The sequence below is a fragment of the Ursus arctos genome, chromosome Y (genome assembly GCF_023065955.2).
Source record: "Ursus arctos isolate Adak ecotype North America chromosome Y, UrsArc2.0, whole genome shotgun sequence".
Taxonomy (NCBI): Eukaryota; Metazoa; Chordata; class Mammalia; order Carnivora; family Ursidae; genus Ursus; species Ursus arctos.
Window position 1 is genome coordinate 23,864,258 of NC_079874.1, and position 18,943 is coordinate 23,883,200.

An 18,943-nucleotide genomic window follows, 5' to 3' on the forward strand; every position below is an offset into this window, starting at 1 on the left:
CAGTAATCTAAAATGCTTTGGAAAAGGGGAATTTTTATGTGATGATACAGAGATGAATGTGAGTGAAAGAACAAAAACCAGGGTAAAATTTATGACCTAAAACTGGATAGATCCTGTGATGAAAGTTTGCTTAGCACTAATGAATAGCTAGAAGTGGAGCATGTTAACAGGAAAAGAAAAAAAAAGTCCTAGGGAAGTGAAATTGTGAGAAGAGAAAAAAGATGTGTAAGTAAGGAATGCTTTGTCAGAAGCAAAAGATTATTCTGTGATATGGGAGAAAGATGACTTTGTTTGAGGGAAGGGAGATTGCGCTGCCATTTTGTTTCTGCTTAGTCTAGTAACAGCCTTTTGTTGAAAATGACTTACTCCTTTTGCTAAGTTACTTAACTGTGTATCTCCAGGTAGAGGGAAATGAGCAGACAGAAAATGACAGGGGAATGAAGTTTTAAGATATTTTAGCTCAAGTGCCCAAAGGAATTCAAAGCAAAGGAAAAGCTTATGAGAAATGTGAGTAGAAAAATTCACCCTCCTCCCCTCTACTCCCACCTCCAAAAAGAAAGGATTAATTTTATCTAGGCTTGCATACTTTCTTGCCTGTGCTTTGGTGAAATCACTTAACATCTTAGACTCTCAGGTTTCTAATTCATAGAACAAATGTCACAAAATATCTATAACCTGCAGAGTCATGTAGGGATAAATAGGGTCTTGATCCTGGATCATCTGTCATCTCTGTTACCCTCCCCCACAAAAGCACTTATGCAGAAAGCTTTGCATGTAGTTTTAAAGGAATTGGTTTATTTCAAAGTCCATCCACGGACCTCTTGTAAGTCCATCTTACAAAAGCGGTTTTGAACATGAATCTAATTAGAAAAAGGAATGACATAAATAAATATCTTTGAAGAAATTCTGGAGAACAGATTTTTTTTTTTTAAGATTTTATTTATTTATTTAACAGAGATAGACACAGCCAGTGAGAGAGGGAACACAAGCAGGGGGAGTGGGAGAGGAAGAAGCAGGCTCATAGCGGAGGAGCCTGATGTGGGGCTCGATCCCATAACGCCGGGATCACGCCCTGAGCCGAAGGCAGACGCTTAACCGCTGTGCCACCCAGGCGCCCTGGAGAACAGATATTAATGGCTTTTGATAGCGGGGGATTTAGGTATATTTAGAATAAAGACCCAGAAAGAACTTGAGAAAATTAGGATTAGAGACAGTAGATATATACACTGGGATCAGGAGCCCCCAGTAAAAGGACAAAAGAAAAAAGAGAATAAACTTGAAATAGTGAAGAATGAAATGAAATTGACAGCTCACTTTTTTGAGTTGAATGAAAAAATTATTTTTGTTAAGTTTTTTAAATAAGATTTTATTTACTTATTTGAGAGAGCACGAGAGTGAGATTGAGCAAATGAGTGAGGGGAGATGCAGAGGGAGAAGCAGACTCCCTGGGGAGCTGGGAACCTGTTATGGGACTAGATCCCAGGACTCTGGGATTATGACCTGATCTGAAGGCAGATCCTTAACCAACTGAACCACCCAGGTGCCCTGAAAAAATTATTAGAATAGTGTTTGTTAGCAACAGAATTCAAGTAAAAGATGATAGGGGGCATCTGTAAGTTTTAAAAGCCCATATAAAGCATGTTTATATGCTTGGCAAAAAGTAAAAGAGATACTTAATGTAATCTTAGGGCAATCACATATGGAGGTGTTGTGTGTGTATTTATGTATATGCCTATATTTCAGGGTCCTTATTTTTTTTTTTAACAAAGTAGTCTACAACTTGTCTTTGAATATTTATATTTTCACAGTGTTTTTAAGTCAGCAGTTGCCAGGCATTTTTAGATTCTTTGGTAAGACAACTATGACAACTAAGAACCTTGCATTTTTTCAGGGTACTATATATAATGTTAAGACTGTATACTTTTTATGTTTTCTTGCTATAACTATTGCCACAGCAATGGGAATTTAGTAGGTTGAGTAACAGTATTAATAAGAATTTACCTTCTCACTTGTCTCTGTTAAAGCCATCTGTTAGTGACTATAGAGCATGGTAATGTTACCACCATACACATTAAAATTGGAATGATTGTCTTTTAATATTTAAAATAAATATGCCCCTTTTTCTTTCTACTTTTAGGTTATGAGATGGTCTCTGCAAGATGGTCTGTCTTTGAATTGGAAATTTTTAAGACTGACATTTGCTGGTACTTTATCTCCTTTAAGTGGACTATAATTTCTTCTGTTACAACCACTACATAAGCAGACAAAATAGCAAAGATCTGTTCTATGTCAAATATGACAGCCACAACTCGTGGCTCTCCAGTAGGAGGGAATGACAGCCAAGGCCAGGCTCCTGATGGACAATCTCAGCCCCCCTTCCAACAGAATCAGGTAGGTCATATTAAGGCTGTGTTTGAGTGCCATGAATTACTAAACAATAATATAGATGTCTTGAATAATTTATAATCATAGAAGCTTTTTGTTATTTTAAATTACATTTAAGAATCACTGAGACTTGTAGGAAACCTGTACTTGGTTTAAAATGTTCCTTTTTTTCTTTTTTTTTTTAAAGATTTTTATTTATTTGACAGAGACACAGTGAGAGAGGGAACATAAGCAGGGGGAATGGAAGAGGGAGAAGCAGGCTTTCTGCTGAGCAGGGAGCCCTATGCGGACTCAAGCCCAGGAACCTGGGATCATGACCTGAGCCAAAGGCAGATGCTTAACGGCTGAGCCATCCAGGCGCCCCCATTTTGCTTTTGAAATAAGACAGAATAAAGAATTAAGTTAGTTATTTTGTAACAGTTTTAAGCATGGATTTAAGTCCGCTCTTTATTTTGGAATCCTGTGTTTGTACCATACTAACCTTACAGCGATGGCTAAATAAAATATCTATGCCTTAGTTTCTGTATCTTTCTTTATTTTGTTAAGTAGGTGGGTAGTTATTTTTTAATATTGTAAGCTGCATTTATTATAGCATGTATAAACCACCTACAGTCTGGGTTTGTCAGAAACCTGAGCACACTGTCCTGCCTATATTTGGGAGCCATGGTTGCTGGAATGGCAGACCACCCAGGGCCCCCATTGGGTGCCTATCCCAGAGGGATTTATGATGGCACAGGGGCCAAAGCTGGACCCCAGTCCTGTTTGGTTGACAGCATTTAAAATGTTTTTCATTAGTTGCCAGCAACTTAAAAATCAGAATATTTCACATAAAATTCTGGCTTTTTGGCTTTTCCAGATTTTTCATAGTAGACCTGCATTCCCACTCCATAATAGTCAGTTACAATTGAATGACAGCCACCAACTTCAGATGGGAAATCAGGTCCCCAGCACACCCTCTTGTTGGTCAAGGTCGGTAGCCACTAGCAATTCAGTCATGCAAATACTTCTCATCACGAAGCAATGTCTCTTTCCTATCTCCAGTAATAGCAGAAAAAGTCAGAGTTGCACTGCAATGTCCTCATAACTCCAAGTCCTACCTTTTTTATTTTTATATCCTTTCTGTCCCTGAGGACATCTGAGTTAAGAGATCTGTGAACTAGCAGTTTCTGTATCTCTGAATTGACAGGAAGTAAAATAATGTTTGTAAAGGGCTCAACCCAGATTTTAGTATCAAAGCTTAGTGCTGGCCTACATAGAAATAATTAATTTTTCTTTTCTCTGAAAGAATTTGTGTATGATTAATGGAAAATATTTGTAAAAGGCTTAATATAACATTAATCCTTTTTATTTCTGAAAGTGGTAATTTATATTTACTTTTTCTTGCTCAGTTTTTCTGGGGGGTTAGTTTCTTTAAACTTCACAAAGTAACTTTTTGCAAAGTATTAGCTTTGGGTTTTTTGTTTACATTTATATAAACAAATCTTCACTTAATCTTCATTAGTTCTTCCCTTTTGCTTTGTGTTCCATTGATGTTCATTTTCTAGTTTCATGATATTTAATGTGAGAATATTTTTAGAAATGTAGTTCTTCCCTTTCAAGCATTTGGAGGCTTTCTGGTTAACCTTTTGGTCCTTGACTTACAGCTTAATTCCTTTGTGGATAGAGAATATATTCTGTGATACTGTTTGGGAATTTATTGTGGCTTGATGTGTTTCCCAGAATATAGTAATTTTGAGTATATGAGAATTTGAAAAAATCTATATATTTTGCTCTAGCACTTAATGTCAGTTATTTCTAGTTTGCTTATTATGCTTTTCAGATGTTCTCTATAGCCTTGTTTCGTTTTGTTTTAAATTTGCTTGTTTTGTTAGTAGTTGAGAAGTAATGTTAAGCTACCTGGGATTATGGACCTGCCCATTTCACTTTTTTGTTCTATCAGTTTAATTTAATTTAATTTTAAAGATTATTTGAGAAAGAGCGCCCGTATGCATGTGCGCATGCGCTAGCCTGGATAGGGCAGAGGGAGACGGTGGGAGAGAATCTTCAAGCAGACTCCTGGCCCAGTGCGCAGTCCAACACAGGGCTTGATCCTAGGACCCTGAGCTGAAACCAGGAGTCGGATGCCCAACTGACTGTGCCACCCAAGCTCCCCTGTTCTATCAATTTTAGTGAGATATATTTCGAACCTGTAAGATGCATACGGACTGAAAATAGTGATTTGGGGTTGGATGACATTTGGCCTATTAATCTTTATGTAGAGCTCTCTTTAATCTCCACTAATAATTGTTGTGTTAAAGTCTACCTTACCTGTCACATATTTGTATAAATGCAGGGTTATTTTGGGGAAGGAGGAGGGCTATTGTACATGGAATGTCTTTTCTTCTTTTTTTAAAAGCAGTCATTATTTTTATTGCTCGTTTTATTTTTATTGTATGTCTTTTATTAATTTCCCTGAACCCTACCATTTTAAGTTGTCCTCTTATACTTTTTTCTTTAAAGAGGCTTTTTAGGGGCGCCTGGGTGGCTCAGTCGTTGGGCGTCTGCCTTACACTGAGGTTATGATCCCAGGGTTCTGGGATTAAGGCCTGAATCGTGCTCCTGCTCAGCAGGAAGCCTGCTTCTCCCTCTCCCCCTGCTTGTGTTCCCTGTCTTGCTGTGTCTCTCTCTGTCCAGTAAATAAATAAAATCTTTAAAAAAAAAAACAAAAAAAACAAAGGCTTTTTAGGTTCACAGCAGAATTGAGTGGAGAGTACAGGGTCCTGTATCTCTCCTTCACTACCATCCTACTTCCACCCTATACGCATGTTAGCCTCCTCCACCAGAGTGGTATTTGTTAAATTGACAAAGCTATAATGACATGTCACTATTACTCAAACTTCATAGTGTATGTTATGGTTCACATCCTCCTTTATACATTCTTTGGGGTTTGACAAGTGTTTAATGACATATATACCATTATAGTATCATATAATAGTTTCCCTGCTCTAAAATTTGCTCTTCCTTTTCATTCTTTCCTCCCCTGAACCCTTGGCAGGTAATGACCTGCTTATCCAGTTTTCCTTTTCCAAAGTGTTGAATAGTTGAAATCGTATGGTGTATAAACTTTTCAGACTGGCTTATTTCACTTAATAACACGCACTTAAAGTTCTTCTATGTCTTTTCATGGCTTTGGTTGCTTTTATTTGTGTCTTTTTTGTTTGTTGTTTTTAATAACTGAATAACATTCATTGTCTGGATATACCACACTTTTTCTGTTCACTTTCTGGAGGACATCTCAATTGCTTCTAAGTTGTAGCAGTTACGAATAAAGTAAATCCTCATCCACATGCAGGTTTTTGTGTGGAAATGTTTTCAACTCATTTGAATGAATACTAAGGGGTATGATTGCTGGACTGTATGATTAGTGTGTGTTTAGTCTTGTAAGAAATTGCCAAACTGTCTTCCAAAGCAGGGAGAGTGGCAGACTGAGGGAGAAGAAGGCTCCCTGCTGAGCAAGGAGCTCGAAGCTGGGAAGCTGGGACTCGATCCCAGGACCCTGGAATCATGACCTGAGCCGAAGGCAGACGCTTAACCGACGGAGCCGCCCAGATGTCCCACGATCCATTCAATATTTGTGTGTGTCCTGTTTGGTTTTTTTATGAGTGTTGTTTTGTTTGGTTTTTTTTTTAATTTTTTTATTTTGTTTTGTTTGTTTTTAAGTTTTCACTTTTTGTTTAAATTCTAGCTAACCCAGAGTATAATATTGGTTTCAGTAGTAGAATTAGTGATTCATCAGTTGCATATGACACCAGGTGCTTATCAGAGGTACCCTCATTTAATACCCATCACTCAGCCCATACCCCATCCACCTGCCCTCCATCACCCTGTTTATTTTCTGTAGTTAAGAATCTCTTACAGTTTAAGAGTCTGTTTTTTGTTTTGTTCTTTTTATCCTTTATCTGTTTTGTTTGTTAAATTCCACATATGAGTGAAATTGTATGGTATTTGTCTCTGATTAACTTATTTCACTTTGCATTATACCTTCTAGCTCCATCCATGTTATTGCAAATGGTGGATTCCGATCTTTTTGATGGCTGAGTAATATTCCATTGTATATATGGAATATACATCTTTATCTTATCAGTTAGTGGACACTGGGGCTCTTTCCACAATTTGGCTATTAATGATAATGCTGCTGTAAACATTGGGTTGCATATGTCCTTTTGAATCAGTATTTTTGCAGGCAAACTTAGGGTCCCCTTACTACTCACCATCTTAACTTCTCCTATATAGAGTAAATACTTAGTAGTGCAACTGCTGGCTCAAAGGGTAATTCTGTTTTTAACTTTTGGAGGAATCTCCATACTGTTTTCCAGAGTGGCTGCACCAATTTGCATTCCCACCAACAGTCTAAGAGGATTCCCCTTTCTCCACATCCTTGTCAACATGTGTTGTTTCTTGTTTTGTTGATTTTAGCTGCTCTGACAGGTGTGAGGTGATATCTCACTGTAGTTTTGATTTGTATTTCCGTGATGATTGATGTTGAGCCTGTTAGCCATCTGGATGTCTTCTTTCATGAGTCTGTTAGCCATCTGGATGTCTTCTTTGGAAGTGTCTGTTAATGTCTTCTGCTGGCTGTTTAACTGGATTATTTTTTGGGGGGGTGTTAGAAGGTGTTTATTTCAGGTACTAACAGTTTATCAGATATGTCATTTGCAAATATCTTCTCCCTTTCTGTAGGCTGCCTTTTAGCTTTGTTGATTGTTTCCTTTGCTGTGCAAAAGCTTTTTTTTTTTTTTTTGCTTTGTTTCTGAGAAAATGTATATATATATATATATATATGGTGTTTTTTTTCCCCTGTGGTTTCTTCCAGGATTTTTCTTTAGCACTTACTTTCTGCAGTTTGAATACCATATCATTTTATGTATATTCTGCTTGGTATTTTGAGTTTCCTGGTCTGTGCTTTGGTATCTGACATTAATTTAGGGGAAATTCTCAGTTTCAAATATTATATTCCTTTCGCTCTTTCTTGGTATCTGGTATTCCTACTGTGTATGTTTCTTGTGTGTAGTTGTCCTATAATTCTTCAGTACTTTTTTTTTTTTTTTTTAACTTTTTGCTTTCCAGTGTTGGGAGTTTCTCTTGACATTTGTTTAACTTTGGAGATTCTTTCCTCATCTGTGTCTTAGCTACCAATGAGCCCATCAAAGCCCCCCCCCCAAAAAAAAACAACTTTGTTGTTAGTATAGTGTTTTTTATCTCTAGCATTTCTTTTTTCATTCTTTCTTAGAATTTCATCTCTCTGCTTAAATGACCCATTTGTTTTTTCATGTCTGCTTTTCCTTTTAGAGCCTTTAGCATTATCAGTTGTAGTTATTTTGAATGTTTGGTTGGATAATTTCAATATCTAGTCATATCAGAGTTTCATGTTTGCTCTGTCTCTTCAGACTCTGTTGATTATTGTTTACTGTTGAAACTTGGATATAATATACTGAATAAAAGGAACTGCTGGAAATAAGCCTTTCGTATTGTGTAGGTACAGAGGGACAGGATGGCTAGAGAGGACTGGAATTGAAGATTTCACTTTCCCCCACACAGAAGTCTGTATCAGGCTAGAGTTTCATATTTCCCTTCTTCTAGTTTGGTTCTTATAAAAACCTAGATTAGGAGCTGGTAAAGTAGCTTCTCTTGAGGGTAGGCTTTTATAAAGAAGAACAGAATGCCATATCATATTTCAAAATGGTTACTTTGCATCTCTTTCTTCTGGAAATGAGGGGCATTTTCTGTGATCCTGTCTGTGATGACACGATAGGATTTCTGGAGGTAGAATCACAAAAATATGAGTGTTCCCTTAAGTTTAGATTCTGCAGTTTTTAACTCTCAGACTTTCCACGTCAGCTTCCAAGCAATTCATCAAGTACAGTTTAGCTTTTTCTATCCTAGTCCTTATTTTCATCAAGTTTTTGCTCATGGTTTTCTGTTGGTAATTTTTGTTCCCCCTCTGTCCCTCTGATCTCTCTTCTGATTTTTTGGGCAGCAGTTTGCTACATGACCTTAATTCTCCATTAGATCTGTGAAGAGTTGTTGATTCAGTTTATTACTTGTTAGGAAGGAGTGACAACTCCCCAGCTCCTTATATGCTGAACCAGAAATCAGAAGTCTCCTCCTATCCTTTTACTTCTCTCTCTCTCTCTCTCTCTTTTTTAAGATTTTATTTGTTTGTTAACTTGAGAGAGAGAGCAGTGGGAGAGGGAGGTCCTGGGATCATGATCTCAGCTGAAGCCAGATGCTTAACTGATTGAACCATAAATGTGTCCCTTACTTTCCTCTCTTTTATGTCCTTACATTTAAGCATCTATACTTCATGTAGCTTGTGCCTATGTTCTGTGTTTTTATGTTGGTGTTTCAGTTGTATGTTGAATCCTTTTAATATAAATGCTGATATATTTGGGATATTTGTCTTTTAAGGCTTATGTGCCTTAAGAATTTGAGAGTGGCTTACGTGAGTGATTTCTGACTTGTGTGTGTATGTGTGTGGTCAGCATCTCAGCTAGGGTTGCAGATATCTGAAGGCTTGACTAGGGTTTGGAAATCCATTCTCACAGTGGTTCACTGACATGGCTTTTGATTAGATGCCTCAGTTTTTCAGCACATAGACCTCTGCAAGAACTACTTAAGTGTCTTCAAGTCATGGCACTTAACTTTTCTCAGAAAGCTTGTTCTAACAGAGAGGAAGAAAAAAGTCTTGATAACCTTTATGGCTTTGCCTCAGAAGTTACACTGACATTTCCACAGAGATATGTGTTTTATTGGCAATAAACATAAAAACTAATGTTCTCTAATTATAACCTATTCAGTTCATGCAGTTCTGTGTACTCGCTAATTAATTTATCAAATATTCTTTATATATAAGCCTTAAATTTTTAAAATAATAGGAAATGTGAAAGTACTGGTTTACAGAAAGGATAAGAAGTGTGTTCCCAGTTTCATTAAATATTTATAGATCTATGTGGAAATTTTAAAGTATAATGTTTTCACTAAACATATGTTGATACTAAATTGGTAAATGTTGCATGTATTTATATATGTCATTGAAACTTAAGTCTGGAGTATTTAATTTTTAAGACCTCATCAGCTGACTCCTCCAATGAGAATTCCCCAGTAACTCCCCCAGATGAACAAGGTCAAGGTGATGCTCCACCACAGCATGAAGACGAAGAACCTGCATTTCCACATACTGACTTGGCAAAGTTGGATGACATGATCAATAGGTGAGTTGTTTTGATTTATTTTTTTAATGGATCTAATAAACTTGAAAAGCAGATTTTTTTTTTAATCAGCATTGCCACTCCTAAAAAATGAGAAAAAGAGTGGATTGCAGTGTCAGAATAGTAGTTTTGCTGGTTTTTAATTGCTATAATACTTAAGTCATTGTCAGATACTTTATAACTCATTGTTAATGCAGGCAGTGGTATGAATTTTTAAGAATTGAAAGATGATATGAATAAAGATTTTAAATTAATGATGCTTTGTGATCCTAATGTGTGTGTTTCATCCGTACAACTATAGGTAGGGAGCTCCTTTTGACTGTAATGATAATCTCTCTTTGGTACATTGACTGCTGTATCTGTTGCATGACTTTTCTTTCTTATAGAACGTCCATTTCTGTAACAGATGTTGTAAAAGATTGTAGTTTGGTAGTTTTTTATTTTTATTAAAGTGTACTTAAATTAGGACTGAAGGACTGAGTTATATTAAATCTTTAGTGACAGGGAAATTTTAAAAAGACAGCTTTTGCATAACCTACAATTAAAACAAAAAGTACCAAATTACATCTAACAGATTTTTTTGTAAAAGGTATCCTTTGTTGTCTTTCTGTAAAGGATTTAGGGACAGATGGAATACAGTTCTTTTGGGGAAGTAGTGGATTAATCAATGGAATATATTCTTCAAGTACTGAGCTTTTCATTATGCTAAGGAAAATCCTAGCCTGGGTATGGTGGCATCTGCATTGCTTTTGATGCAGAGTATACGATGATGCCACCTTAAAGGTTCTTTAAGTCATGTAATTGTCAAGAAAAGTTGGTATATGTCATGTTGAGCTGAATTGAAAGAAATAAGTCATTTGTCTCTTCATTACTTGTCTTTGTGAAGAAGATTCAAAGAAAAATTACGATATCTGAACCTCAAAAGAATACTTTCTTTCCTACTGACGTTAACAGTGGGTATATTTAATTGATAAATGACTATTTTTAGTTTTAGGGACCTGTGAAAGTTACTTATTAAATTCTCCTTCATTGCTATATTTCTAGTTAAACAGTGCATAAAAAAATTGTGTGTGTCAATACAGTAGTTCTTTCTTAGTTTCACAAAGCAAATAATTTGCGCATCTCTTCTTTCAGTTTATGGTGAATGTATAATATAGACAGGGTTTTTTCACTTTTTATAGTAAAATTAATTTTGTAGGTAAGCTAATTATAGTATTGCATTTGTGCTCAACAAATAACAGCATTTTTAAATTTTGTAATAATTTTAGGCCTCGATGGGTGGTTCCAGTTTTGCCAAAAGGGGAATTAGAAGTGCTTTTAGAAGCTGCTATTGATCTTAGTAAAAAAGGTGAGTGATGTTACTGTGTTTTCCATAATATATGCTAAACTTCCATATTCTTGAAGGCTTTTACTTTTCTCTTTTATAAAGTTACTGTATATTCTTAAGACAACACTATCTCACTAAACTTTTTGTTAGCGCTTATATCTATATCTAGAGCAAAGGTTCATAAAAATCTTTGGATAAACCAAGTACCTCTGATTGTTAAAATTTTATGCAGAATTTTATATGTAAGTATTTGAAAGAGCAGAATCTGTTGGTTTGTATCTTTTTGAAAGGGCTGTTAATTAAAAGTTAAAAATGTTTTCTAAAGTGTAATAGTTTTTTAAAAATCTGTACTATACATTAAAGCATATCTTACAATTTAAAATTAACTTGATGGCATATGAATCCATATTTACCAGTTGACCTTTTTTGCACGTAAGCATATGTTAATTTGCAAATAATTTTTGTAAAAATTATTTAAACTTGCCATTTGAATGACTCACTGAACGGCCCCTGAATCAATAGATACACCAATCTTATTTTTTATGAAAATTGCTGTTGAATTAATATTTTTGTAATGAAATATCAAGATTGCATTTTGACTTTTTAAAAACTTACAAAAAAATTTGGGGGGGATCTTGATAAACGAGGTTGTCTTTTTTTTGGCAGCTGATAATCTGTTATTGTTCACTATTGCTCAAACATAAATGTTTTGTGTGGAGTCAGTCACTTTTTTTTTTTTTTTAAAGATTTTATTTATTTATTTCACAGAGATAGAGACAGTCAGCGAGAGAGGGAACACAAGCAGGGGGAGTGGGAGAGGAAGAAGCAGGCTCATAGCAGAGGAGCCTGATGTGGGGCTCGATCCCCTAACACCGGGATCACGCCCTGAGCCGAAGGCAGACGCTTAACTGCTGTGCCACCCAGGTGCCCCGGAGTCAGTCACTTTTTGATGACTTTTTTCTACTCAATATTAGATGCAGCTGAATTCTTGTTGGAAATGCTAATTTTTGTAATATTCTCTACTTGGTTAAGGCCCTGAAGGCTGAAAGAAAAAGGCAATTCCATTTTATTTTCTGGATTATTCACTTGGCAGATTTTTAACATCTTTGGTATCTCCAAGGCCTGTTACACAATCTGTGTTGTGTTTCTCTTGGCAGTGTTAATAATTTCATTATCTAACAATTATCCTACAGCCAGTCATTTAAAGAATGTTTCATTTTTAATCTCACAAATGAGAAAATATTTTATCAGGTAACAAATGTTTCTCAACACACAAGTTTCTTTTGTTAGTTTGCACGTTTGTATAATTGAAGGACTTACGAACTGGGCATGTTGTAAATCCTAAAGGTACAAAATGAACAAAAATTGAAATGCTACTTTGCTTAATAGCACTGCCAATCAGTGGATGTATATGGTTTGCAAAGGCTTTTCCCTATTCATTTTTTCTGGGATCTTGATTACTGTGAGGCAAAGTTTAAGTTTTTTTAAGGGCAGTCCTGGGTTTAAATAATCTGCCAACACATACATGATCTAAACAAAACTACACTGTGCAAATTTAGTATTTCTTATGAAGTGTTAGAAGTTTTCTTTTTGGTGCTGAGTGTACTGCTTTTCTTCAATCATAGGAAATTAAAAAGAAGTAAGCATGCATAGATAGTGAAAAATGATGAAAATACTAATTAATTATGAAGACAAGACAGAGTTTAGGTTTTTAATTTGTTGTTAAATAGAATTTACAGCCAAATGAAATTTCAGAATGATTATTTTTTTTTAATGTTTTGAACTGTATTTTCAGAGAGTTTAATGCTATGAAATGCTTTCATTCCCTTTTTACCCACTGACTTTTTAAAGTCTAGTAATGGATCTTGAAGTACTTTCAGTTTTGTTATCTTAAATGACATAATTGGTCAGGGAAATGTTTTCTTTATGCTAAATTTATTGTAATTTTTTCATCTATTCTTAGGTCTTGATGTTAAAAGTGAAGCATGTCAGCGTTTTTTTCGAGATGGGTTAACAGTATCTTTCACTAAAATTCTTATGGATGAGGCAGTGAGTGGCTGGAAATTTGAAATTCATGTGAGTCTTCTAGTTTATTTTAGAGACTCATATTTACTTGGTGATGTGTGTGGATTTATCTTTGGAAAATATTGTGAATAACATATTAAGTCTGATGATAGGTATTTCACAGAATTGAAAGTTTTTAAGAACAGTCTTGTCTTTTAGGATGAATGTCAGGTTTTGAGTCCTGAAACCTTGGTTTAATCTGTATAGTAGAATCCCAAGTGCTTGTGACTATATGCACATTACACATTTCATCAAATGTATCATGTTATTGATTGTAAGGGTCAAGCTACAGCTTGAAAATTTAAATCTTACAAGTTTGGAAATTTAAACCACAAACCAGTAATCCCAAAAGTTTTTGGTATGAATTCAAACTACTAACAATAACTACTAGTAATTAAAAAAGTCAGAATCTGAAATGTTCTCAGTTTGGTAGTGTCTTCAAGTAAGTAGCTGCAGGAAACCTGACTACTGTCAGGAAATACCTTGAGTCTAGGACAGTGCAGGCAAATGCAGAATGATGCAAGCTGCCATTGATTCTTAGATAACCTTTGTAACCAGAGATTTTGAAAGTGAAAAAATATACATCTAACTTGAATCATTGAACTCTAATATATAACTATATATATAGTTCTATATATATGAACTCTAATGTATAACTCTTATGTATAACAATTAATCAAGAGTTATAAAGCAAATGATATTGTTCTGTGGACTTCAACCTAGAAAATATAACTTGGATGTTCCCCACAAATGAATATGGCACGTAAATCCTAACGTTTTCTGATTTGACATGTAACTTTTTAGTGTTAGAGGTAGACATTTGGGCAGTTATCTAACTTTTGAATTGATATTTAGATCACAGCTCTCCTAATCTTGGATAATTAACATGATTTTGAACATTTAGGTTGTAGAACTGTTGCCCCCTGAGTACAAATTCTAAAGAAAGAAAATGGTAATTCGCATGTCTATTTTGTGGACACAGAATAGAAATAGACAACCAGTGGTACTTACTTCATGTGTAATTTTCTCACCTGGTTTTTGAAATTAGATGCAATACAAATATGAAGTAAGTTAATTACTAATTTATTTTTACTGATAGATCAGTTTGATCACAGTATTTGTGAAGTTAAGCAGAATTCAGATGACCAGTATAGAAAAATGGAGAGTGAGCATTATTAACAAGATTACTGTGTTTCTGTGCTTGAAATTACAATGTTACCTCTTTTAAATGAACTTCTCTTGTCCTTGTCCCCTTTCGTATAACAGAGGTGTATTATTAACAATACTCATCGTCTAGTGGAGCTGTGTGTGGCCAAGTTGTCCCAAGACTGGTTTCCACTTTTAGATCTTCTTGCTATGGCCTTAAATCCTCATTGCAAATTCCATATCTACAATGGTACACGTCCCTGTGAATCGGTTTCTACAAATGCGCAGTTGCCTGAAGATGAACTATTTGCTCGTTCCTCAGATCCTCGATCACCAAAAGTGTGTTGGTTTTCAAAATTAAGTACTATTTTGTGTTTGTTACAAAGCTTTAGTGACGTGAACCTTTCTTTAACATAATGATCAGTATATAACTTTGTTTTATGTGGGTTTGTTTAAAAATACGTTAATATATAGCGATTCATTTACATTGTACAATGTACAAGGGGCCACCAGCACAAAACTCATGCCTGACCAAAGCTTATTATGTATTGATCAGTTGATGAATATGATAATATTGGAACTTTATGTTATATTTCCCTGAGTAGCAAGATACAGTATTTGCTATTCAGTGTTTGAAGTGACTTGAGATATATACTCAGATTGATATCAGAGATGATATAACTGTTGTAAGTCAAGAGCATGAACTGTACTTTGCATGTATATGTGTATTTAATAGCAAAAACATACGTTTATGACAGGCCATGTAAACAGATTTTTTTTTAAGCTTTTATTTACTGTGAGAGAGAGAGACAGAGCACAAGCAGGGAGAGCAGGAGAGGGAGAAGCAGACTCCCCGCTGAGCAGGAAGCCCAATGTGGGGCTCGATCCCAGGACCTTGGGATCATGACCTGAGCTGAAGGTAGACACTTACCAACTGAACCACCCAGGCACTCTATAGTATACTGAATTTATTCAGAAATTAAATAATTGATGTACTGGAGGTTTTAAAATTTACTTTAGGTTCCCATATCAAATTTAGCATTAGCATACACAGACGTATGCTGCTTATAACTGTTTTCTATTATTTAGCATTTCCCATGTGTCTTGAATAATTTTTTTTGTTTTGTTTTCTTGTTTTGTTTTGTTGTGTTGTGTTTTAAGTAGGCTCTACGCCCAGCATGGACCCCAACACGGGGCTTGAAATCACATCCCCAAGACCAATACCTGAGCTGAGATCAAGAGTCAGACACTGAACTACCCAGGCGCCCCCTGAATGACTTTTTTGTCTATTTTTAAATGTAGAACTTATTTCTGCCTCTGATTGGGAGTAGAAATGTCTCTTACCTGTTTTGGGTTTGTTTGTTTGCTGTCTGCTAAAACTCAGCTTTTTAGAAAATTTAATGAGCTTTCTTTTTTTTATCTTTTTTTTTTTTAAGATTTTATTTCTTTGAGAGAGGGAGAGCACAAGCAGGAGCAGGGTAAGGGGGTAGAGGGAGAAGTAGACTCCTCACTGAGCTGGGAGACTGATATGGGACTCTGTCCTAGGATGTTGGGATCATGACCTGATCCAAAAGCAACTGCTTAACCAACTGAGCCACCAGACATCCCTTAATGATCTTTCTTGTGCATTTGTATTATTACAATTGATTTTTATAGGGGCACCTGGGTGGCTCCGGTGGTTTAGCATCTGCCTTTGGCTCAGGTCATGATCCCAGAGTCCAAGGGTCAAGTCCGGAGTCAGTCTCCCTGCACAGTAGGGAGTCTGCTTCTTCCTCTGCCTTTCCCCTGACTTGTGCTCTCTCTCTCTCTCAAATAAATAAATAAAATCTTTAAAAAAATACAGTTGATTTTTATGTGTATGTAACTTTTATGTTTATTTTACAGTGTAACATATAAACATGTTTTTAGCTGGCTATACAACCTTTGTTTTCTTCCTGTTCAGATATATGGGACATGAATAAATAACAGCTGTGCTTCAATGAGCTACACTGTAACTGCAGCTGTCCTGCTTCTGACTAAAGGGATACAAAGAACAAAATATAATAGGAAAAATTTTAAGTCTCCATAAATATATGCATGATTATATAATACGAATATTATTTATTTTTTAGATAATTTAATTAATTATTTTATTGAACCTCCTACTTCTGACTTAAGCATATATTCCAGATGTAACTTAGGAAATTTTTATTATAGGAAAGAATTAACTCTTGGCATTGACTGTTGCAGGGTTGGTTAGTGGATCTCATCAATAAATTTGGCACATTGAATGGGTTCCAGATTTTGCATGATCGTTTTATTAATGGATCAGCATTGAGTGTTCAAATAATTGCAGCCCTTATTAAGTAAGTTATATTTTTAAAGTTAATATTTAGTATACTTATTGTATTGCCTTGAAAATCATTAAAAGTTGGTTTTCTAGTCTACTTTCTTATTTTAAATTGGCAATATGTTAAAACTAAAAGTACATGTTGGAAGAATACAGATGTTAGCAGGAATTTTGTATTTTCCTCATTTCAGACCATTTGGACAATGCTATGAGTTTCTCAGTCAACATACAGTGAAAAAATACTTTCTTCCAGTTATAGAAATAGTTCCACAGTTTTTAGATAATTTAACTGATGAAGAACTAAAAAAAGAGGCAAAGAATGAAACAAAAAATGACGCCCTTTCAATGATTATTAAATCTCTGAAGAATTTGGCTGCCAGAATTCCAGGACAAGAAGAAACTGTAAAAACTTTAGAAATTTTTAGGTTGAAAATGATACTCCGGTAAGATACTTCCCTGTTTAAATAATTATTTCCTTGACTTTTTAAAATGATACTTAATCAAAATTTCTCTTGCAGATTGTTGCAAATTTCTTCTTTTAATGGAAAGATGAATGCACTGAATGAAATTAACAAAGTGATATCCAGTGTATCATATTATACTCATCGGCATGGTAATCCTGAGGAGGAAGAGTGGCTGACAGCTGAGCGAATGGCAGTAAGCCCCTTTGATTCTTTTTTATGAATAAGAATCTGCTTAAGGAAGACTAGATTAGCACCAATTTGTGTTAGAAACAACATGACAAAAAGTAACTCTGAAATTGAGACATCAATTCATGACTATTAAATCTTAAAACTTTTTATAATGGTACTAAGAAATGATTTGTTAATAAGTTAACCTATCACTTCCTATTAACCTAACCTGTTATTGTCTCTTTGGTAAGTTTACCACCGTTGTATACAGGTATAAATGATGCAGTTATAGTTTACCAAACTATGGCTGAAATGCTATCAGAAAATGGGTAGATCTGGAATCTAGTGAATGAATTGGCATTATGGAAACTCAGTTCAGTTTCAGGTTCTAAAGTGAGGCTTATAATTAAAGGAATAAAATCCTCTGATTTAGTGTTGTATCATGATCTTTAAAACTTAATTTTTTAAAAAATATTTCATTTCTTTTCTAGACAGAGAGTGAGCACAAGCAGGGGGAGTGGCAAGCAGAGGGAGAAGCAGACTCCCCACTGAGCAAGGAGCCTGATGCGCAGGACTCGGTCCTAGGACCCTGGGATCCTGACCTGAGCCAAAGGCAGATGCTTAACCATCTGAGCCCCCACCCCGGGCGCCCCTGCAGTTGACCTTTAAACAGTGTGGGGATTATGGGCATTGACTCCCTGCATAATTGAAAATCCTCATTCAACTTGATACACCAAAAGCTTAACTAAAAGCCTCATTGATGACAAAAGTCAATTAACAAAAAAAAATTTTTTTAAGATTTTATTTATTTATTTGACAGAGATTGAGACAGCCAGCGAGAGAGGGAACACAAGCAGGGGGAGTGGGAGAGGAAGAAGCAGGCTCATAGCTGAAGAGCCTGATGAGGGGCTCGATCCCATAACGCCGGGATCACGCCCTGAGCCGAAGGCAGATGCTTAACCGCTGTGCTACCCAGGTGCCCCAATTAGCAAATATTTTATATATGTATTACATCATACATGTTCTTACAATAAACTAATCAAGAAAAAATATTAAGTAAATCATAAGGAAGGCGAAATAAGTGTGCATACATGGACTCAATACAGTTCAAACCTGTGTTGTCAAATAATTACCACAATATATTTAGTTAGCACCTATCATCTTGTATAGATTTTTTTTTAAAGAAAAGATATTTTTCCTTGTTGTGAGAACTCTTAGAATATACTGTCTGGGGCGCCTGGGTGGCTCATTCAATTAAGCATCTGCCTTTAGCTCAGGTGCTAATCCCAGATTCCCAGAATCAGGGTTGGGCTCCCTGCTGGGCACCAAGTCTGCTTCTTCCTCTCCCTCTGCCCCTCCCCCCACTCATGCTCTCCCTCTCTCTCAAATAAAATCTTCAAAAAAAAAAAAAAAATATATATATATATATAGTGTCTGTATATCATACAGCAGTGTTGAATATAGGTACCATGTTGTGCATTTACATTCCCAGTACTTATTTATCTCATAATTGTAACTTTGCCCGCCATAATCTTAGCTTCTGCTTGAAACAAGTTTTTATATTACATTTAGGAATGGATACAACAGAACAATATCTTATCCATAGTCTTGCGAGATAGTCTTCATCAACCTCAATATGTAGAAAAGCTAGAGAAGATTCTTCGTTTTGTGATTAAAGAAAAAGCTCTTACATTACAGGATCTTGATAACATCTGGGCAGCACAGGTAAGGAATTTAAGATGGTAGCTATTTTATAGGAAAGATACTAAAATTAAATTTATGGTAGTTACTAGGTGTTGGCATATGACTTTGT

General features: G+C 35.5%; 1 protein-coding gene across 17 annotated transcripts in view; it reads left to right on the forward strand.

The window, feature by feature from the left end:
• LOC113248372 (probable ubiquitin carboxyl-terminal hydrolase FAF-X) overlaps positions 1–18,943 on the forward strand; it is a 155,144-nt gene that overhangs the window by 28,414 nt on the left and 107,787 nt on the right. For 16 of the 17 annotated variants that reach the window (XM_044380522.3, XM_026489772.4, XM_044380523.3 and 13 more), the window contains 9 exons: positions 2,138–2,391; positions 9,490–9,635; positions 10,901–10,980; positions 12,923–13,035; positions 14,290–14,508; positions 16,399–16,514; positions 16,690–16,941; positions 17,017–17,155; positions 18,703–18,855. In XM_044380522.3, coding sequence (XP_044236457.1) covers positions 2,287–2,391; positions 9,490–9,635; positions 10,901–10,980; positions 12,923–13,035; positions 14,290–14,508; positions 16,399–16,514; positions 16,690–16,941; positions 17,017–17,155; positions 18,703–18,855 — 1,323 coding nt within the window. In that variant the 5' untranslated portion in view covers positions 2,138–2,286. Of the gene's footprint in view, positions 1–2,137; positions 2,392–5,833; positions 5,999–9,489; positions 9,636–10,900; positions 10,981–12,922; positions 13,036–14,289; positions 14,509–16,398; positions 16,515–16,689; positions 16,942–17,016; positions 17,156–18,702; positions 18,856–18,943 lie in introns of all 17 variants that reach the window. The other variant, XM_057315561.1, reaches the window with a different exon arrangement.